Genomic DNA, 23,520 nt, shown 5'->3' with positions numbered 1-23,520 from the left:
GGACCGGCAAAGACGGGTTCAGCATTAGCCCAAGAAAGATTGGGGGCCTTTGAAATTTCAAGATAAAGAGATATATGTGAAGGGAACATATCCGAAAGGGATGCTAGATTCCAGGCCGACCAGCATCAAGGCTAACCAGCTTGATTAGATGCACTTATGGAAAAGACATTGGTGATGAAACAAGACACGATATATTGGCTCTACATATCGGTGGTTAAACCCATAACATATGCATCTATGATCTGGGACTAACGAATGTAAAGACAACCACTCTAACAGCAGCATTCCAGGCACTCTCGAATCTTCCTCTTTTCATCTTTTGTAATAATGGTGGAGGCAAGAGAAGGCTAATTCAATAAAATGGGCAGATAGCCAGGCTGCACTTGGGCCACTGACGAACCTAAAAATAATGTCCAGACAGTTTTAAAAATGCAGTGAAAAATGGGGGAACTTGCAGTCAACAATAGATTCACTCTATACTGGATGCCAAGACATTTAGGAATCACAGGTAATGAAAGAGCTGATGAGCTAAACACAGATCAACTCCAGTTCTCAACTAGATGTGGGGTTACCAAAATCTCTGGTAAGGGACCTAATCAGGAAATGGGTCGATAAGAAACATAAAGGGTTCTGAGAAAATATATCTGAAAACACAGACAGAGAAATCTTTATACTGGGACCATCTCAAAAGGGAATTAAAAAACTGCTCCAACAAAGCAGGGATCTGCTCTTGTAGAGCACTGGATCTCAGGAGGCAAGCAACTTGTGGACAATCCAAAATATATCATGAATTATATGACAAACATTTAATAAAGAACCTAGTACAGAGAAGAAGATAGTTGGATTGGGCGTCATGAAAAGATTGTGAAAAAGCAATAAGCCCATGAGTGTGCAGTTTTTTCGGAGACTTGGAAGAAATGGACAAGTCAGAGGAATCCCAAGCTGCCGGAAAAAAAACTGTTAGGAAAAGTTTCATTTATTGTAACGGCATGATTATTTCGGGCTGAGCGTGGCAAAATCCGATTGTAGTGGCAATCAAATGGAGTTGTCGATTCTATCATATGAAACCCGAAAAATTCACAAAACTTTTGATAATGCCTGTAAGTATTTATTATTAATTAATTTCAATAGAAATAAGAGAGAGAGAACTAATATATGATATATAATTTGTAACTTTTCAATTACGAAAATAAGGCATTTTGACATCTACAATTTCAAAACGTATCACTTTATATACTTGAATAAATAACAAGTTTATATCAACACTAATATTGTCTGATTCAACTCACTTCCAAGGCTCTAAGAATGGTTCCCAACCCGAAAGAACTCTATTGTAATAGTCGCTCTCTAGATGACCCTCAATGAATCCTCTTGGATGAATGTAATTGCTGGCGCTGTATTTCGGTAAGTGTTGGTACAAAAATAATTTAGAAAGCGATAACTCTAAGAGGGGAACATCAGAATCCCCACAATCATCAATGATACAAACAGATATCCGACTGGCTTTAACCTAAAAAAAATTAAGAATTCCTTTCAAGACAAACAATGAATAAAAATACTTCTGATACATTTCTATTACTATGTCATTAATACATTCTCATTTCAAAAACCTTTTACTACTCATAATAATGGATATAATGGGTCACATAATTGTGCTGTATGAGAATTTTTTGTTAGTATCAAACCTAGAGTTAACATAAGACTGTAATTTCTATAACAGCTAAGACAGTATAACAATGATTTTTTTGTTTATTTCCTACGATTTCATGGTGATGAACAGATGCTATGAATTAATAACTCAGACAAGTGCGCCATGAATAGTTTTTGAACTTCTGGAGTTTATTTGAAATTTAATTAAAACTACAGATCTCATTATTACTAGTAGTCATGGTTCTTGCAGAATTTTTCAAAAAAATATCAGATTATAAGTTGAAAATTGTATACCCTTCTTATTTTCATTATTAATTTTTAAACTATATTACTTACTTCGACTGCATCAATACTAATAGATCGTCTGGTTTTATTGCCTACACTATGTGAGGGTGTTGCATTCAGAGTAAGCCAAATTGCTGCGTCATCTATACGATTTCCACTTTTTTCTAGAGCTGTAAGACAATCATTGGCCTGAAATCCTAGTGATGTGAGTGTAGAAATTTGATCTGAAAGAATCAAATGCTCCTAGGTGAGAACAAATAACATAACACTTGGGTTATTATTGTGGTTCAAGAGCTATAATATATACGCCATTTCATCTGATTTTTTTGGATAAAAAATTATTTCAATCAAAATATTACCCTACAATCCCTGAAAATGAAAATGTTTTAATTCATTTTAACTGTAATTCAATTACTGACTATAACTTTATCAACCATTTTCAATTAATCTTTCAAAAGAATGAGTCGTGGTGTAGAAAAAATGTTCCTAAATGTATTCTAAGTGACAGTGTTTCAGGAGAAACCTGGCATAGGAGAATTATTTTTTTATGGTGAATGTTGTATGCATGTGTTTCTGCAATACCATATTGAACATTACAGATTTTGTTTTGTTTCGATCTCTTCTATAAATAAAAAGTTCAAAGTTATGCACCCAATTGATTAGAACCATATTTCATAGCTAGGATCATTCTCACTAGGAGTTTTTGAAATTATTTCCATCACACTTTCATATTTATTTATACACTGTTTTACAGGTTATACCCAACTACAGAACAGGGATATAAGTCAAATCACAATACAATACAATTACAATAAGTTATAAGGTAAAAACAATACATATAGAGTTTGCTGAAGTAAAAAGACCTAATCTCAGAGATGGAACAGTAAAAAATGTCGAGCTGACAACTTGCTGCATTGCATTTGATATACATGTTATGCAGAGGTGAACGTTTCAGAATATTTGTATGTGGTGTTGGCATATAAAAAGGATTAACCACTCCTGAGGATGGTCTGGGTACATTGAAATTAAGTTTTTGCAAAATATGTGGGTCAATAATTAAATTATCAATCAGTTTAAAAATAAAACTTGTGGAGTGACAATCACGACGGCAATTCAAGCTATTTATAGCATGTCTAGCTAACAATGCATCATGGGGAAATCCAATTGGTGGATAGATATTGTCTTATCTATGAAAAAGAAGTTTTAGGAAATGACGTTGTACTGATTCAACTTTCTCTGTATACAACTGATGAGATGGATTCCAGATTATGGATGCATATTCAAATTTTGATCTGACGAAAGCATAGTATAAGGTTTTCAATGTAGATGAATCCGAGAAATATCTGGAGATACGTGCAATAAATCCATACATTTTGTTTGCAGCAGACAGAATGGCTTCAATGTGTGGTACCAAGGAAAGTTTTGTGTCGAAGGTAACACCTAGATCAGTCAATGTGAGAGGGCGTTGAAATGGAATATCGTTTATTATATTATATGCAACATATGCATCAAATATCAAATCATCTGCATACATAACTACCACAACGACTTATTTGTGAAAAAAAAATTAGATAATTTTACTCTGAGATATGGCTTCAGTCCCATGAAATATAATAATAATATCATATTCACGTTATTCAGTGATTTTCTGCTATTGAAAAAAATGGATCAGAGGATTATCATCAAATTTTGCGTAGAAAACGGAATTAAGTGTTTAAAAATACTAGAAATGTTAACGGTGTCGTACGGTGATTCTGTACTCTGGGTCAGAAAAATATTTAAGTGGTACAAGCTTTTTCCAGAAGGTCGAGAAGATGTGAATAACGACGCTTGTCCTGGACGCCCCAGCACATCAACAACAATCAATGAAAATGTTGAGATAGTGAAGAAAATGGTTATGGAGTTGCTGAGGATGTCGGAATATCGGTTGGCTCAAACCATGCAATTCTTTCGGAAATTTTGGGTATAAAGCGTCTGGCAGCGAAGTTCGTTCCAAAATTGCTAAACTTTGACCAAAAAAACCGTCGCATCGGTCAGGAAATATTGAATGATGTCAGATTTACTTAAAAGGATCATATCTGGTGATAAATCATGGGTATATGGTTATGACATTGAAACCAAAATCCAATCTTCCCAATCAAGGCCGTAGCCAGGGGGGATCAAGGAGGATTGATCCCCCGAAAGTTCTACAAGCAACGGCCATCCGAAAATTATATCAAATACAACGATTGGCTTGTTTAAACATCACAGGAGCCATGAGAACAACACCAACCGCGGCAAAGAAATTCATTACTGGTCTGTCCCCTCTGGACCTGTACGTTAAGAAGGTTACGTTAATGGCCATGTTACGATTACGCACGGCTGGTGTAAACCTCGAAGTAGGAATGGGTCAGATGAGGCTGAGCCTATGCCGAGAAGCGCTCACTGCGCAACCTCTGCTGCAGGCAACCTTACGGCAATATGCATACAAACTTGATCTTGGCGACACTACCTGTTTCCACATGTACCCCTGAAATGACTTTCTCTTCTCTGAAACGCCCAAAACTTATTTAAGAAACTCCACAAGCCAGGAACGACTAAACGGTTTGGCGTTAATGTTAATCCACTGTAGAATTGACATCAACACCGAGGAGATAATTGATTTGTTTGCTGCAAAGAAAGCTAGAAAACTGTTAGATATCGGATCATGTATAAAAAAACGGTTTTCATTGTACATTTTTTTACATGAGCTACCGACTCGTGGAAAACGGAGTTCAGTTGTTGTTTGGTTTTAAATCAGGAATATATGTGTAGTTGTGAGCCGGAAGCGTTTTATTTAATACATAACAATTGGCGACGAGGATATAAGAAATTCCACGTAAATTAATTATTTCGTTAAGTGTGGCAAAGTGAGAGTAAAAACATCGAACAGAAAAAACAATGGCAACCGGACTTTTTGGTTCTCTCGCTGTATTTGATCACAAAAACTCAGACTTTTCTGTGTTTAAAGAACGATTGAAACAGTTTTTCATTGCAAATGAAATCAAAGAAGAAACACGGAAAAAAGCAATCTTAATGAATACTTTGAACGAAGAGTGCTATGTTTTGCTGCGTAATTTATGCATACCGGACTTACCTGAAGCAAAAACTTATAGTGAAATCATCGACATTCTGATTGTGGGAAACAAAGTTGAAAAGTCTCGCTACGAATTGCAAGTTCAGTGAGGAGCAATTAAAAATAGTGTTGCGAGACATATTTGTAATAGGAATGAGAAACGAAAAAATTATGTCCCGTTTATTTGAGGAAGATGTATCAAGTGAAGCAGTAACGTTAGCTTCCCTAGTGCAAATAGCTTCAGCAAAGGAATCCGCTATTAAAGAACAAGAAGTGCAGGTGGTAGCAGTGAAAGCTGCTAGAACGAATATTAAAGTTGAAGATGTCCATTTCAGTCGTTCCCCAGAAAGTAGTAGGGTTCGCAAAGAGATAGCAGCAGGTAGGACAGGGTGTGCACAGCGAAATGTGCTTTCTTCTGGAAGCGTTTCACGAGATTCAAGTAAGTGCTATGTATATGGTCGATTAAACCATAAAAGTTACGAGTGTAGGTTCCGGAATAACAGTTATTATAAATGCGGGAACAAGGATCATTTGGCACCAATTTGTAATCGTTTCAATGTTAGCCAAAATTTCACAAAAGACATAGAATCCGAACAAACTGCCTAGTTTATATTTAATTTAGAAAATATCGAAATTGATAATAAAGAAAATGTAAAACCCATCTATGTTAAATTGATAATTGATAATAAACCATTCAGTTTTGAAGCCGACTCTTTTTTTGCGTATGCCGCAATTTCTGAAAGTTTATTTAAAAAACATTTTAGAAATAAGTTACTTCATAAAAATGATGCGTTATTGAGAGATTATGTTGGAATTTCGTTCGAGTCGTTAGGATTTGTTGAAGCTGAAGTATTTTTCGAAGGTAAAGCTTACATGTTGAAAATATATATTATTAAAAACGGAGGTCCACCATTAATAGGAAGAAATGGATTAAAAATGTTAAACTTACGAATAAGCAAAGCGAATAAGATCGAAAATAATCTGAATAATATAAGTTTTACTGCCAATCCTGATAATTTACTAATGAAGTATAGTGCCGTATTCAAAAATAATTTTGGCACTTTTAACAAATTTAAAGTTTCTTTGAAATTAAAACCACGGGCTGTTCCGAAATTTTATAAGGCGCGCCCTGTTTCATTCAGCTTGAAACCTAAAATAGAAAATGAATTAAAAAGATTAGTTGATAATGATATTTTAATGACTGTCGAATTTTTGGAATGGGCAACACCCATCGTTCCGATATTGAAACAAAATGGTGGAGTTAGACTCTGTGGCGATTTTAAAATAATCCTCAACTGAAGGTAGGATGATTTTGTAAAAAGATGTTAATATTTCTGTAATGGTTTTCTAATAAATATATATTTTCATGTAACACCATTTTCTTTCTTTCGTTATTTTTATATTTCATGTTTTTTTACTGTTCCACCAAACCAAACCCCCCCCCCCAAAATTGTTTTCTGGCTACGGCCTTGTTCCCAATGGAAGAGCCCAGGATAGCCAAGACAAAAAAATGTCAAGGTTTTGCTCACTGTAATCTTCGATTACCGTTGCGTAGTGCATCAGAAGTTCTTACCACATGGTCATACAGTCACTAAGGAGTATTATTTTGAAGCTATGCACCACCGGCGAGAAGCAATACGAAAAAAAACTCCGATATTGAGGAAAAATTCATGGCTTTTGCATCACGACAAAGCACCTGTTCACTCGTCATTGCTTGTTCGTAATTTTTTGGTCAAAAACAACACTGTAATCATGCTTCAGCCACCGTATTCACCAGATTTGACCCCCTGCGACTTTTTCCTACTCCCAAGATTGAAAAGACCCATGAAAGGGCGACGTTTTGCGACCAAAAACTGCATATCAGAACCGCTTCAAGGATTGGAAAAAACGCTGGCACAAGTGTATTAAATCTGAGAGGGACTACTTTGAAGGGAACAAAATAGAAATAGATGAGGTATACATTTTTGTGAGTTGTCAGTTGACAACGTAGAGTTAAGTAAGATCAAGGTTTTTTAAAAAAAACCTTACTACCAGAATTATATGATTTTATTCTTAATCTTCAGTGGAAATTACTTTAAAACTATTTACCTTTAATAAATGAGTGCCAGCTTGTAGGATTTCTCATAGGTGTTATATTAGGAACAACTGAACAAACCATTGTTTATGATTTCAACATGTTAAAGTATGCCTGGCCGCATTAAAACCAACCGTTTTAACAGAATAAGATCACACATTGATATCAATATAAAACAGAATTTGAAAACCCAAGTAAAGGCATTCTGCCTGTCCTTAGAATATAATTGTGCTTTGGTATCGACTGACGCTTACTCTTTTATCAAATTTTCTTACCTTGAATTACCTCTGTTACTGCAGAGTTTTCTTCACTTTTAGAAAATATTTGTTTTGGTAATGAATTCAGTATCTGCATGAACATGCACATGTCGTGATAAGATAACCTCACCATCAAAAACTGAAGTTGAACCTGAAAATAATTGAAGACTCGTTATAAATTCTACATCATATAGTATCATCCTAAACCAAAATCAATATAACACAAAAAATACTTAATTGGTGCTTGAGTTTCTCGAACAACACCGTTCATGTTCAATTCATGACTTAAATGGATATCTTTTGGTGAATAACCTAGGAAAATCCCTATGATATAAACAAAATATACAATATCTTATGAAGGTCCAGGTTAGTATTCTTTGGACCTTCATTAGTAATTTTTCGAATGTAAATTGGATCCGTGTGTTGTCTCAGTTACCAGCTATGAAATTATTTCTAAACTTGTTGCTATTATTTCAATTATGAAAGTTGAATATCATGCAAAAATCAGAAGGTTTATCAACACAAATAGATTAAGGATGATGAAAGAAAAATAGTCTTAAATTCTAAATACCTCTAATACATTTTCTTGATTCATTTCAATATTCAAAGTAACTGGATCAATAATGGATAATGCTGTTTCATCTTTATTTTCCAGGATACAGGAAAACATCTCACATTTACTAAGGCTGCATGATAATGGTTTTTCGAGGTTATAAGGCCGATATTGCATGACTGTCGTACTCTGAAATTTCCAAAAAATTGTTTATTGTTGACGTTACATGTAAATTATCACAAATAAAAACCTTCAAAATAACAGCATTTGTATCCCTTAGCGATGAATCTTCAACGACTACTATTTCAGAATCTGTAATATTCAATTTCAAATCGAATTGGCTTGCTGCCCCAACATCTCCATTTGCTTGAACCAAAGTATGATCCTCATCGCTCGAAGAAATGTTTTGAAATATATATTCCCTAACTGATTCCCACCAATCAAAAATGGCCATTAATCGAATGTCATTCAGGAGAATAGTTATTTTCATGTAATCCTGTCTTTTCCTGCTGTGGATTTCTGCCTGCACATTGTTTTCATCATTGGATTGGTTGATCGGTTGAAGAATATTGGTGAAAACATTTTGTCTACCACTCGTGTCTGAACCATTGAAGCGACTATCGATGATTAATATTTCTCTTGACACCAAGTCTATATCCTGGCAAAAACTGCTATAAGTTTCTACTGTGAGATGTGATTTTATGAAATGTATACGAGCCAGCGGTGAGTTTATACTGTGCGATTTCACAAGACAAAGCGTCACATTTTGCATTTCCAGTTTTATAGATGATAATTTCCAGTCTTCAGATAAATGGGCCTAAAAATATACGGTACAAATAAATACACAATTTTTTTTCTGTTCTTGATCGAATTGAACTTAAAACACTATAATCATGAAAATGATAGCACAGCGAAAGCACTTGCATATACTAATTAGAAGTTATTAAAGCTTCAAATCCTTTTTGTGAACGTTAATATTATATACTTATGCCACAGTAGAATAATATAAACAGTAGGCTCTCTTTTACCACGTGATTCGTCCGAGTTGCCGGGGACCTTCACCAAACTCAGGATGAGATTCTCATCCAACGCGTTCAGTGCTGTAGCATCGAAGGATTTGACGGTACCACGGACATCGGATTAGTTATAATAAACGGTCGGAAGTTGATATTGTGTTTAGTTTATTCGCTGTTGTTATTATTGTTTTTAGTTTTTGTAGTTGGTTACAAGTAATTTACCACAAAATATTCTATAATATGGTGCGCACGCCTATGGTAAAAGAACGAAATTGGCTTCGCTCTTCGTTTCGACTTCACCGAGAACTTTGTGAATTTATGAATGAAAGTAGTGGGAGTGGACTTACTGGTTGATTTTTACTACGCTTATGCCCAGGTTCGGGTGAAAGACACCTTACCCCTTGCCTCTCATGTGAACCTACGACTTTGTAGGTACGTGTCAGATACCCGACGGAAAAACAACAACTAACCCAGTAATGTCTTGCAGAAAGCTGCAATAAAACCATCAGGCACCTGTGCAACGGATTCCATTTGGAAGATTTGTCGCAAGTAACTTTCCATATATGAAAAGCAAAAATTAATTTCATTTTGGTCGGGACAATCACCGATAGACCGGTTTCGGAGTACTTGCTCCTCGTCAGTATCGGGAAGGTCATTTCAGACAAAGTGAACCGTCTGATTAACCCGAACAAACAAAATTAAATCCAACTAGTCGTAAGCTCTATCTGCAGTTGATTCAGTAGGATGTTCATTGCGCCAGCTGCAGAGTTCGGAAACAACTTCACAAACACATACTCCGGAGCGGCATGTCATATGCACCGGAAAGGTGCATATGACATGCCGTTGCACAGATGTCCAATGGTTTGACTTCAGATTTCTGCGCGACATTAGCTGGGTTAGTAGTTGTTTTTCCGTCGAGTATCTGCCACACATAACATGATAGCACAGTTATATATATATATATAACTGTGCTATCATGCTATATAAATATATATATATATATATATATATATATATATATATATATATATATATATATATAATATATATATATATATATATATATATATATATATATATATATATATATATATATATATATATATATATATATATACATAGCGAACGAGTTTTGAAATTCAAAAGTTACTAGAAAAATTCTGTTTCATAAAATATAAATTTTTGAGAAGACTTGATTTTTTTAGAAGTTCTTGGGAATTTTTATCTGAGACTAACCCGGTTATATCGTCTACATAAAATATATTCCAGATCGTTTCTCTAGAATAGAAAAATTATAAGGCTAAAAGTACCTCTTTGTGCCGTGGCCATATTACATTTCATAACAAAATACTAAATGTGGTGAAACTAACGTGATGAAATCTTTTGAAATGTAGTCAAAATGTTATCAATTTCTGGAGTCCCTCCAGGGTCAGTATTGGGTCCACTGCTATTCTTCCTGTACATAAATGATATTGTGATACATGTTAAAAGGTGTAAGATAAAACTGTTTGCCGACGATACTATGTTGTACTGTTCTGGGACAACTAATGAAATCTCAGAATGTTTGAATGAGGAACTATTAAATATAAACGAGTGGTTATGTGACAACGACCTCAAGTTAAATGTTAATAAAACAAAATGCATGTTAATAGGTAGCAAATATCATTTAAGACAAATTCAAAATGAACAGCTGTCATTGAATCTTTATATTGATAATGTCATCATTGAAAGGGTAACAACTTTTAAATATCTTTGAGTGGTATTGTAGTTATATTCAGAAGAAAATAGCCACGAAAATTCATCTTTTATATAGATTGAAAAATAAAATAAGTAAATATGCAAAATTAACAATTTATAAATCAATAATAGCACCCCACTTTGACTATTGCAGTACATTACTCTATTTTGTGAGCAATAAAAATCTAAACAGACTACAGAAGCTTCAAAACATGTTGGAAACACTGTCTCTTATGTTTGCTAAACAAAGGATAACACTGAATATGCTAATATTTATATTTAAAATTAAACACAATATGTTGCCAAATTATCTGAGTGATCAGTTAACCTACACGAGTAGTATTCATACACACTCCACTAGAAATAGAATAGGAAATTTTTATATCAACAGAAAACATATAGGTTGTGACTCGTTGTATAGTTCTGGTCTGATTGCATTTAATAATTTGCCAAGTCATATAAAAAGCTTTGATTCATTCAAAAAAAAATGTAGTGAATATATTTCAAGTAATTGTCATCAATAATTCATCTTGTTTTCTAGTTTCTAAAATGTGACTTGTCTCTGATTTTATATATATTTTTTTATTGTTTTGTATTTTATAAGTGACTGACTATACTATGAAGAGCATTATTTGCTAATAAAGAGTAATAATAAAAAATAGAGAAACACTACTTCAGTTTCAATGATTTTTCAAATGTTAACTTTTAGTCGTACATTTCATGTAGCTGAACTTGTATATATTTTGACTATGTCAACTGTAGCTTTCTTTACATTCTTTTACACCAAGGTAAATTGACTCACCATATTTATTTGATATATCAAAAAATGGTGGATTTACATTATTATTGAACTCACCTGGGTGTCATCAGTTTTCATAGGAACTGAGGGATTTATCATTTCAGTATCTTCACCCAAATTGAAATCTAGTAGACCTCTGATCAGTCTGTATTGTTTCAAATCTAGTGCTCCATCCAAAGTAGACAAATGGCCATAAATACTCATATCTGGCACAGCATGAGACTCTTTTACGTTTAGATTTTTCTCAACTTGCAATTTCAACTGAAACTTTTTTGGGAGTAAAGAAGGTCCGTCTTTAGTAACAAATATTGTTCCTAATTTGAGTCTGGTAGATGAAACAGGTGACTTCAGAGGACTCGAACTAATATCCTTCACACCTGCATACAAATCCATGTTTTCCAATTTGATAGTCATCACATCAAGAAGACACTTTTTATCATCATTGTTAGATATAACACTTATTGTGCCTTCTTCGTCAGAATACTTGAAAACATTAGTCACGGATAGCTGCCCCAGATCAACAACAAGCACATCAGATGATTTTGAACTAACAGGAAGCAATATAATTGGCGAGCGTGCTTCTAATATCAAAGACAGCCTCAATGGCTCAAGTCGAACCTTAAAAATAAATAATCAGAGATATTACAAAAAAACCTGAGTATATTTTTACTGGTTGGCCACTGGTTGCTGCCTGAATACCTTTCATAACCATTTCTTGTTGTTCAGTGAAACTTTTGGAAAACGCCAAAATTTCTGCCACAAATCTCTTGGTGTGAACATAGACCACAGAAGCCATGTCTAGAGTTAACTGGGCATCATAATTCTTTGAGCTATCTGGAAGATGCCTGAAAAAAAAGTACATCTGAAAATATAGGCTAATCATAAAACAATATAAAAGTTTAAATTTAGAATACGAAAATAAATGAAGTAACCATGTTTCAATTTGTAAACATTCAACTTTGAATTTTCGAGAAATAAATACTATCTACCATTATTTGCGACTTACATTTAGGCCTCTCATGTTGGTAGGTAATACAGGTAATATGAATATTTGCAAAACTCACCTGACATATTGAAACTCGAGTGCTTGTTTGCCGGAAGTCATGAACCTCTCTTTATACAACTGACCATTCAAAGTTAAGTCCTGTAAAGACATGGATCCAAGCTTTCCATCAACTTCTTTATGCATGCCCCTTGTTTTAACTTCAATTTCAACCTTAGAGAGATTAACCTTGGCAATGTCTCGATCTGGTTTTGTAAGAACTACAGTTAGTGATTTTACTGCGATGTTTGTCACAGATTTCTCTTTAGATGAGGTTGAAGGACTATTGTCTACATTATCATCATATATCTTTGTAGAGGAACCTGATCCTGAAGAGATGTTGAAAAAGTCAAGAACAACTATCCAAGACTTGGTGTTGATAACCAAGTCCAGGCAATTGAAGTCAACAGATACTGATTTTTGAATTCCATTGTAGTCTTGAAAATTTGGGGCAGAACTGTCCACCAGCAAAATACTAATGATCACCAAGTTATTTTCAGGACGTACTCTACCACACTGAGGGCTCGGTGGAGGTGTGAAAGGATAAAAATGTCTATTACCAAACTTGTTGAAATTTGTTTTACCGGTTGCTTCCACACCGAAGATATCAGGAGACTCCAAATGATCTGGAAGTGACCCATGAGGTGAACTTCCTAAATATTCTCGGTAAGTTACATCTGGACAAGAACGTGAGACACATGCTGAATTAGAAATACCTTCAGCATCAGTAGCTGAACTGACCATGATACGTTGTCTGCTACCTGTAGGCTGGTGCAAATCTTCCATCAAAATAGATCTTAAGGAAATCTGCATGTTTGTTTCATAAGCTGCACATTTTTCATAATTGAAAACAAATTCTTGAAAGGATAAATCTACAAGACCACTTTCTCCAATCGAGTTTTCCCCTCTTAATTCAATAGTGAATATTGGCACATCAAAGGTTATTTTCAATGCAGAAGCGTTATTCAAAGGTTTCTTATAATTTGAGCTAGCAGTGAAAGTTGGAAAAAGTTTGGCACGGATGTTCGGATCCATATTAAGGGTAGTAACACCTATATCTTCTTCATTTATATCAGTCAGAGTAGACTGTGACTTCAAGGGCATCCTAGAAGTATTCTGTGTTTCAATCTGTTTTGAAGAAGTGAACCATTCCAGAGTATCCAATATTTGCTCGTACTGATCCCTAGTCAAGGATAATTTCAAAGCCGTTACAATACTTCCAATAATTTGGATCGATTTTCCAGAATTATTGTGATTATGTGCATCATATTCATTTCCTTCTAAAAGTAAATTCGATTCGCTACTATGCCTGGTGTTAATTGATTTACAAACTTCTCTATCGATGAGCAATTTCAGTTTAGTTTCATGTAAAATGGGTTTAGCGATAGCTTTAGAATCATAAAGCACTTCTGACTTCATGATTATATTTCCAGGCACCCTTCTTGAACTAGTGTCTAACGAATAAACATTCATATCTTTAACTTCGATGTTGTAATGTTCAGTTCTACTTTCGGTATACTCGCCATTATAAATATTGCTTTTTGTATCATCTGAATAGTTATTACTTATACTGATTTTACCCAAGTGAGCAACGAAAACCTCAGCACTATCACTAGATCTAGGTAGTACAAGTACTGGGCTGTCTAATTCAATGTTCAATCTCAAATTCAGCACTAGTTCGTCCAAATCTTCCGGACTGTATGGTGTCTGAGGTATGGTATCCTTGGCAGATGCATAAGCGGACTGATCATTTGAAGTGGAACGTATTCTTTTTCTTTTATAGGGGGAAGAAGTTTCAGAAAAAGAAACAGCACTTCCATAAATCGAACTGGGTATTTTTCTACTCATGTTCAACGTATGTGCCAATGCAGTAGCCCGTGCTTGTACGAGACCCAATGCCATATCGGTCGCAGCTGATTTTATTGACCTTGCCAAGTTTGTTAAATATTGCTTGAACTCATTTACGCAAGACTGCAACTCCGCGGTGAAGTAAGGAGAGTGGGTATACCACAAAGAAGCCATTTTTATGTTCACAGTTGAGATATCTTCCTCCTTGCCACTTGCCAAAGCTCTGGTTACTTTAAAGCTGAACGCAGTATTATCATCGTAGGTTCCAGCAGAGGTAACGCCTAATAAAGGTACTGTTTCCACAAGGGGATCTTGTCCAACACTTAGTATACGCTGGTGCAGTTGTCCTTCTGGAGTTAAATCGAGCACTTGCAAACCTCCAAGTGATCCTCCCACTTCGAGATTGGAGCCTATGGTTGCTCGAATTTTGGCTTCGCTCATTGTAGCTGTGCAAATTTTTTTTCCATAAGGATTTCCATCTTTAGCAACACCTCGTAATAAGAGGATATTGAGACGATGAAAGTCGAATGTTATCTCCGTAGAACCGATATCAGTATTTGATGTTTCATCTAGTAATGATTCTGTTGATCCCCCAACACTGGAAGGTTTACGAATTGATGTGTTAATTCCGGTGGGTTTTTGGGATGTAGATGGAAATGATCTTTTGACGAACCCAATCAATTCCACAATAGTTTCTTGGTTGGCTGAAAGAAATGCGTTTTATCAATAGTCATGAATTCTTGGTTAGCTTCAACTGAAATTTTTAAATATATGGTAGATCAATTTTTTAATTTACAGGATTATTTAAAAAGATGTTACTACTTATTTACCAAACGTACAGTTTCAAAATACAGCACATTTTTATGGATATCACGGAAACTACTGAAAATGAAAACCTCATATCTTAGTTGAAGGTTATGTCATATGAATGAATATGACATAATCATTATTCGGTAATAGTTAGGGATAGTTTGGTGGTGCTCAAACTAATGTTATAGGTATCGACTGAGCAAAAAAGATGCGTAAAATGAAATGAACAGACAACGGAATGTGTTCAGTGATAACTGCAAAGTGAAAATGAATTAATAGTAACAAACATTTTCAAACACAAACTTCAATTCATATGCCCTAAAAATAAGAAAATGAACTTTAAGAGATTTGCCTGTGTAGAAAGAAGAAGACAGTATGTAATTTAATCTTAATATAATTAATTATACAATATTATTATACAATTAAAAATGGATGAATGTTCAAATTTTATGGGCTACGTACATAATAGCGTTTTTTATGTTGGTATACTCGTTTCGAACATATGTTCACAGTTTCAGCTGTTTAGCATGTTCAGTTTGTTGGTGAGAGGTTAAAAGTTACAAGTGTTTTGCGTGTTCGGCGAAAAAAATGGATCAAAAAATTTGCATCAAATTTTCTGTAAAAAATGGAACTAAGTGTTTAAAAACACTTGAAATGTTAAGTGGCATATGGTGATTGTACTCTGAATCAGATAAATGTTCACAAGTGGTAGAAGCTTTTGAAAAGAAAAGAAAAAACACAATTTATTGCTCAACAGATGAATCCATTTACAGGACAATATATAATATAGTGTCATCCCTAAAGTATGCACCATATGGGAAACTTATTTATTAAAGGTTTTTCGACAAAAATTTAATCTTGATAAAAGTTTGTGCATTCCCTAAAACTACACATGCACCAACATAATACAGTTAAGCGCACGTAATATACGAGGAACCTTCAAATATTTAATTTTGAGACAAGAGTAAAGTACCCTTATTTTGGAAAATCTAAGTGAAGTTTTATTTTTTTTACCCATTTTTTTAAAAATGGGGACTACGAAAAATAAAATTTTCTAAAACGACAAATAGACAGCATTCTGTATAATAATAATATGTATTTATTCACTTTTTAAAGAGTGTTTACAGTAAATATACATGTACATATAGAAATGCACAGTGAACAAATAAAATACATCTTACGAGGCAAAATGATCTGCCTGTGTGTAAGGAATGAGAATACTGAATCTGACATTGAATGACATTCATGCTCAAAATCAAGTACTATGATATAAATTCAAAATAGCTACATTTAAAAAGAATATAAATAAATAAAACCAATAAATAAGTACTAGATATAGATAAGAATATAAGTTTGAACTGGACATATTTGAACAGAATATGAAGAATCAAAATAAACTAATGTATTGAATGAAGTATAGATAAAAACATAACTTTGAACTGGACACATTTGGACATAATATAAATAAATCAAACAATCAATGGATAGAGCAATTTTAATCATAAGGGTTCCAGACTACAAACAAATCAATACACATTATATCCACAATCGTGGAAGTAAATATTTAAATTTGTCTATGTACCTCTGCTCGTGGTATATTCTTGACAAATAATTTAATCTTTGTCATACATTTTTGAGATTTGTTTCACATCTTAAATTTTCAGAAAGAAAACTGTAGAGTTTTGGTCCTAAATACTGGAAGGATTTCTGCCCAACTGATTTGAGCATTAATGGTATGATTCCGACGTGTATCATATTTATGGTGATAAGTAGTTGATTATTTTTTGTTTTTATGCTGTACAGCAGTAATATTTATAAAAAACAGCTGTCTGGGATCAAATATTCCAGATTTTGAATAAAGTAGATTGTTAAGGTAGTCGCAACCTTTCCTTAGGATACATCTGATAAATCTCTTCTGCATAACCTCAAGGGAATGTAGATGAGTTTTCGACACTCCACCCCAACCAATTATACCATATCTCAGATGAGGCTCTACTAAACTCTTCTATAAAATAATTTTTTGTTTTTGATTGAGTATACGACGGTTTATTTCAGAAGCCTGTAATATTACGAATTACACAACTATGGTGTTAACCATGGTCAATTTTTTGAAGAGCGAAATAATTTTCAAAGTTTTTCGTGTAAAGTTATTTTTATTTTTTGTTAACACCGAAATGTACTCAAAATTATACAGTATTGTAACGAGAACTTAATATTCAATAATATCAAATCAGAAAACATCAAAATAAAATCGATATTTCGGAACAAACTCATTGATTTTCTGGAGATTTTCTTGTCCAAAATAATAATTATAGAGAGTATACCAAATCAAAGTAGCATACTTTAACTTGGAGCGAACGAGAGATGTATAAAGTATGGTTAAGGCCGTAATATTGGTGAATGATTTACAGTTGCGCAGAACAAAGCCAAGCATTTTTCTAGCTGATGCCGCGACAGTATTGGTGTGGCCAACAAATGTCAACCTGCTGTCGAACGTCACCCCTAGATCTTTGACAGTTTCTTGGCGAAGGAGTATTTCATCTTCGAAAGTATAAAAATACTCAATAATATTGGCATTACGTGTAAAGGAGCAAACTTTGCACCTTTCAACATTCATTGCCAATTTATTGATTTGACACCAGTTATCTATCAGGTCTAATTGAAACTGGAGATAAGAGCAGCTTTCTAAACTTGTGATAGATGAAAAGATCTTCGAGTCGTCTGCAAAAAGTAAGTTGCCACACGAAAGCTCGGAGGTAACATCATTTTTGAAGATGAGGAAAAGCAGGGGTCCCAGATTGGAGCCTTGTGGCACACCGGTGATAAGTATGGTGCAGACGCAAATCCATTATAAAAAACAACATTGATTCTCTGATCCAAATAAGAGCGTAGAAGTTAGTTATTGAGAGATTTGAACCCACTCGAGGTATTTTCTCTAGTAGGATGGAGTGACTAATTCTGTCGAAGGCCTTTGCAAAATCTGTTCACAGAATGTCGAATATATGAAAGACGATGCTTATTCTGGACACCCCAGTACATCAACAACTGATGAAAATGTTGAGAAAGTGAAGAAAATTGTTATGGAAAATCGTCGAATCACTATTATAGAAGTTGCTGAGAATGTCACCATATTGGTCGGCTCATGGCATGCATATTTTTGGAAGTTTTGGGCATGAAGTGTGTGGCAGCGAAGTTCGTTCCACAATTGCTGAATTTTCACACAAAAAAACCGTCGCATGACATCGAAATCAACGTCCAATTGTCCCAATGGAAGAACCCAGGAGGGCCAAGAACAAAAAAAGCACGCCAAGTTCTATCAAATGTCGAAGTTTTGCCTGTCTCCTTCGATTACCGTGGCGTAGTGCATTAGGAGTTCTTGCAACACGGTCTTACAGTCAATAAAGAGTATTATCTTGAAGTTATGCTGCGCTTGCGAGAAGCGATGACAAGGGACAAAATAGAAATTGTGAATAAATAAATATTTTTTAAGAAAAATGAAAATTCACCTTATTTTTTGAACAGACAGCGTATATTCTCCTATATACGCCTAACCTAAAAGTGTTAATAAAAAGGTAAATTTTGCGACAAGCTTTATATCATATAAATTGGGTAATGTAATAATTTGATATCACTTGACGTTTACTTTTTCTTTTAGGAATAAATAGTTTCAAGTTATTCTTCGATGTCAGGAAATAAGCTTCTGGGTGTTTCTTGAAGAAAATTGAGTTAGTAATTGAGGATACACTACAAAAACACACTTTTGTCTATTTTCCACTATATTTCTTTATTGTTGACCGGTTTCGGCTATTATACCATTTTCAAGATGGTATAATAGCCGAAACCGGTCAACAATAAAGAAATATAGTGGAAAATAGACAAAAGTGTGTTTTTGTAGTATATCCTCAGTGAACATGAATTTCCACAAAATAAACAAGTCGTCAATCGAAGAAGTGAGTTAGTAATGCTTGTTTTTTCATTCACAGAGTTGTACACTCACTTTTGCACTTTGTGCAAAAGATTTTGATAACCTGACAAAATTATGTTTGAAACTAACTTTAAATACAAGTGACTGAAGAATATTGATATTTGCGAGATGATCGGATGACTATCTATGTTTTTAAATATACCGATCTTAAAAACTGAGTACATTTTTTTATGTCGTCTTCTAGAGATTGTTCCTATAGACAGCTCATTGTTACTTACCGCATTATTATTTAAAAAACCAATGGTTTCTCTGAAATTATTTGATGTTTCTTAAGATTTTATATTTGATTCATTAATAACCTCTTAGCAAATGGAATTACTACACATGATATATTGATTCTAACATTTTTATTTCAATTTGATTAGCTACAACGGCTTTATGATTTTAAAAATAGTTATTGTGTATTTCTTTACCAAAAATTTGTGAATAAATTCATATAACCTATAAGAAGCATTTTCAGGTTGAATTCACCTACTCACTTCTCTTGTCAATTTGTTTTAGGCTGCATAAGCTTTCATTTCTTTTCTATTCATAATAAAACAGAGATTTGTTGTTTCAGGATAAGAATTAACATACAAAAGAATAATTACTGAGAAAGAGAAGTTAAAATGAGAAACAGAAAGATACATTTATTGGTTGTGGCATTTTATTCACTTCCTATGAGTTATGAATTTTTAATATTTTAATATTTTATTAACATAGTCATCTTATACTATCTAAGATTCTCAATTGCTTTTACATGATTTATAGTCACATACAAATAATGAACAGGGATGTCAAAGGAAACTTAAGTGGCAGATCTGTTGGCCCCAGATTTCTTTTTCTGGGGATATCAAAAAAATAATATCTATAGAATACTACCAGTGTCTATAGAAGATATTCATAAAAAATTGTCGACGTTTCTTGTAGAATTACTCCAGAAATATTTTGGAACAAATTTTTTATTATTCTATTAGGCGGAATCTTGAAATTTAGAGATTATAGTAAAGAGACTTTGAAAGCCTTTAAAACATTTCACTCAATCTTCCAAATGATCAAAATATTTTGGGGTAATGCTTACAGCAATTCTCAAACCATTGAGAAAAAGTCAGGGTGAATTAATCAAATGTATTTATATAATTCCACACTTACAACCAATTGTAAATTTATATAAACCGAAAAGGTTATAGAATTTGGATTCACTTAATAAATTGTCAGCTTCTTGAATGCATGCATTGCAAAATGAAGCAGTTCAAAATTCACTGACAATCATTTAATTCATAATTATCACACGAGAATATTTTAAGAATTATATCCAAGCAGACCAAAAACGGATATTGGGAAACGTCGCATCTTACATAATGGTGTTATAATTTACAATGAACTACCAACCAAGTTGAAAAATGTTAACAAATTCAAAGTTCTCATAAAAAAGTATTTATTAGATGAATAGTATTTTCATATTTGACAATTTATCTTTGCACATTTACAATTCCAAGTTCCCTTATAAACAGCCAAAGTTTCTTGGAAAAGTTAAAATAATAAAGTTATTGCATAGGAGCGAAGGAGAAGGGGTCATAAATACCAGAAAAAACACCTTCATTTAAAAATACTAGTCTGATGAGGTAGTTTTCATTCTACCATCCTTTATATTTCTCAATAAGAAGAGGTTTTAAATTTTAATAAACACATTTCAACAGTATTAGGATTAGTCCCAAAAACTTACCAATAACATCCAAATTATTGAATTGAATATTTGCAATCTGCAGGGGTTCTTGTCCACTTATCAAAACTACCTCAATGGAAATTAAAGCCTCTGTATCGATATCATAATTATTTTTCATAGTTTCACACCACCTCAGAGGAGGAGTAGTGGCCAGAGTGCTCAATGCTTGTCTTAGAGCTATTGGGGATGTGGCGCCATTTCTCACCAGACTAGGATCAGGGCTTCCAGGAGAAGTTGGGGAAGTAGGCTCACTATCTCTGATGCTCCCCGACATTGAATCCATACCAACGTGTTTATGACTAGCGATCAACAGCTCAAAGTCTGGTCCGAATGTTTGTAAGGCATCCACCACTAGTAAGCTGTGCACTGTTAAAGCTACACTAATATCGATGGAACGTTTCGTGAATGCTGCCTTCACTCCAGCGACTTGTAACTCGGAGATACTTCTACCTCTGCTTTGGATTTCCAAAGACAGTTGATCCACTGTGAACTGCATGATGACCAGCTTGGAATGTTCTACACTGGAGTTTACACTGACAGATTCATCTTCCTCGCCAACATCCAAATCCGTATCTACATTAGTTGGTGGTGTTTTGAAAGGCGAAGGTACACCAGTGGCTGTTATCAAATGCAGAAGATTTCTAGCTGATATAATTTTGTTTTCGCTCAAATGGGCAGTTAATCGGGGTAGGTTGCCATTGATTGTCAAACTGGGAAATTGCGGATCTGCGGTGTAGACTACTCTTCTTTCAATTTGCAGAGATATACTGAATCTATCGAGAACGTGCAAATTCGAATAACCTTTATTTAGAGCGTACCTCCAATTGTCTTTGGCTTTTCCTAATAAAATTTGCATGTCTGTGAGCTCGAGGGAGTATTGATCATATAACTTATTATGAATGTTTGTTTCGTTGATAGGACAGTTTGAAATTACAGTTTTCTCAACAGAATCACTTGCCTCACTAACTGGTGGTGTTGAACAAGGTGTTAGAAACGTTTCTGAAAAAATAAAATAAAAAGTAAATTTTAAAGATTCTTGTTGAAACTGTATGAGAAGTAAATAGTTATTTTTCAAGTTTATTAAAATACTTCAGAAGACTCAATCAAAAAATAAATGACATGATGAGAAAGCATATTATAATGAAAAGGACACGGGCAAATACCTAGAGAAAAAAATAAATCCATAGAAAAATTGTGTTTTCAACAAATACATACTGTGGTAAATCATGCCCTAAAGAAAATAACGCCGGCCACCCATGTTAGCCATAAACCAATTGTGATGTAGCTAAGAGCGCGCAAATGAACGATGTTCGCTGCCGCTCTAGACGTAGCGAGACTAATGCTACCGACTTCGATGGAATTCCGGCGAATTTTCTACCGATTTTGATTACGATATATATATAATTGCTAGCCACGAGCATATCGACACAGTCAAGTGATTCTGCACTGGCTGACGGGATTGCAAATAACTATGATGCTCCCTGGATGGCTCGGCGAACTATTCTTCGGCGAAACATTGTCTACCCAGAACAAGAGGGTCATGACCACATCAGTTAATGCTGTTGACTCCAAACAAAACTCACAAACGCAAACATTAACAGAAAATAAAAATGTAAAACTCAATGCAATGGGAAAGAGTACATGACAATGATGATGGTTATAGGTCACGTCTGTTGAAATGCAAACAAAGTAACAAACATATGTATATGAGATGTCTCTGCTTGAATACGGCATATGAATATGCAAGTGGGATCTTGCCGAAATATTATGATAATGTGAGAACGTCAATTGTAGTACACATACCAAGGTGTACATATATGAAATAAGCTGTGAGGACTGTGACAAAAAATACATCAGTCAAACTAAGCGAGCTATTAAAACTTGTGTCAATGAAGGTACAGCACATAATCGATTTCGGAAACCAGAAAAATCTAATCTCGCTCAACACTCCTTAGAGAACGAACATAGAATAAATGAAAACTGTCTAAAATTGTTGAGATCAGTACATGATTTTATATTTTTCGATGATTTCGATAGTGTGGAAATAGCAATAAAGTGGCATGAGAACTATGACCAGTGACAAAGATCCAAACAGCCCATTCTTAACCTTAGAATGAATCACTCTGTTGAATTTATCGGGGACTTTAAAAAAAAATCAAAATCTTTGAAGTATACCTGAAAGTGAAAATGTACCCTGTTGAAAATAAATAGAGACCAGGTTTAGAGTTAGGGATTAGTCTACATCATCACCTAAAGATGCCAACTTGGTTGATGAAATGTGCGTCGAGAGAGTATTGCGGTTTTGGTGTTTGGTAACAGTGCTTATTTTGGAATTACCTTTTTCAGAAAAACTCAAAAGTGTAATTTGGACATTGAACTTCAAATTCACGTTTCGTAGGAACATTATTGATTTTTGTTATACAGTGAGTAAAAACCAAATGAAATAAATTCATTATTTCGGTTACGATACATATTTCAACAAAATCCCTAAACACGTCAAATTTAAATTATAATTTGACATACTTCAACGGAAAAATGCTACCCCTACCTTCAATCCCAATCGAATATTAGGTACAACGCCCAATTTTTTAAATGGGAAGTATAGGCTTGTAATATATCATTTGAAAGGTCTCTTCATTCTCTATTCAAAAATGTTATCGCTTTC

The 23,520-nt window shown here is 34.1% G+C and overlaps 1 protein-coding gene across 1 annotated transcript in view; it reads right to left on the bottom strand.

Annotated features, from left to right (window-relative positions):
- Positions 1-23,520, bottom strand: part of Vps13D (Vacuolar protein sorting 13D) — a 71,307-nt gene that overhangs the window by 33,654 nt on the left and 14,133 nt on the right. Inside the window, exons 12-20 of the mRNA XM_074172600.1 lie at positions 20,856-21,854; positions 12,530-15,059; positions 12,136-12,310; positions 11,523-12,083; positions 8,164-8,730; positions 7,932-8,102; positions 7,379-7,511; positions 1,987-2,159; positions 1,290-1,510 (exon numbers count right to left, since the gene is read on the bottom strand). Of these exons, the coding sequence (XP_074028701.1) occupies positions 1,290-1,510; positions 1,987-2,159; positions 7,379-7,511; positions 7,932-8,102; positions 8,164-8,730; positions 11,523-12,083; positions 12,136-12,310; positions 12,530-15,059; positions 20,856-21,854 (5,530 nt within the window). The remainder of the gene's footprint in view (positions 1-1,289; positions 1,511-1,986; positions 2,160-7,378; positions 7,512-7,931; positions 8,103-8,163; positions 8,731-11,522; positions 12,084-12,135; positions 12,311-12,529; positions 15,060-20,855; positions 21,855-23,520) is intronic.

This window comes from Leptinotarsa decemlineata, unplaced genomic scaffold (assembly GCF_025532065.1).
Source record: "Leptinotarsa decemlineata unplaced genomic scaffold, Ldec_3_MD MMD2_tig00000133_RagTag_RagTag, whole genome shotgun sequence".
Classification (NCBI taxonomy): Eukaryota; Metazoa; Arthropoda; class Insecta; order Coleoptera; family Chrysomelidae; genus Leptinotarsa; species Leptinotarsa decemlineata.
The sequence above is the reverse complement of the archived record's forward strand: the minus strand, read 5'-3'. Positions and strand labels throughout refer to the sequence as shown.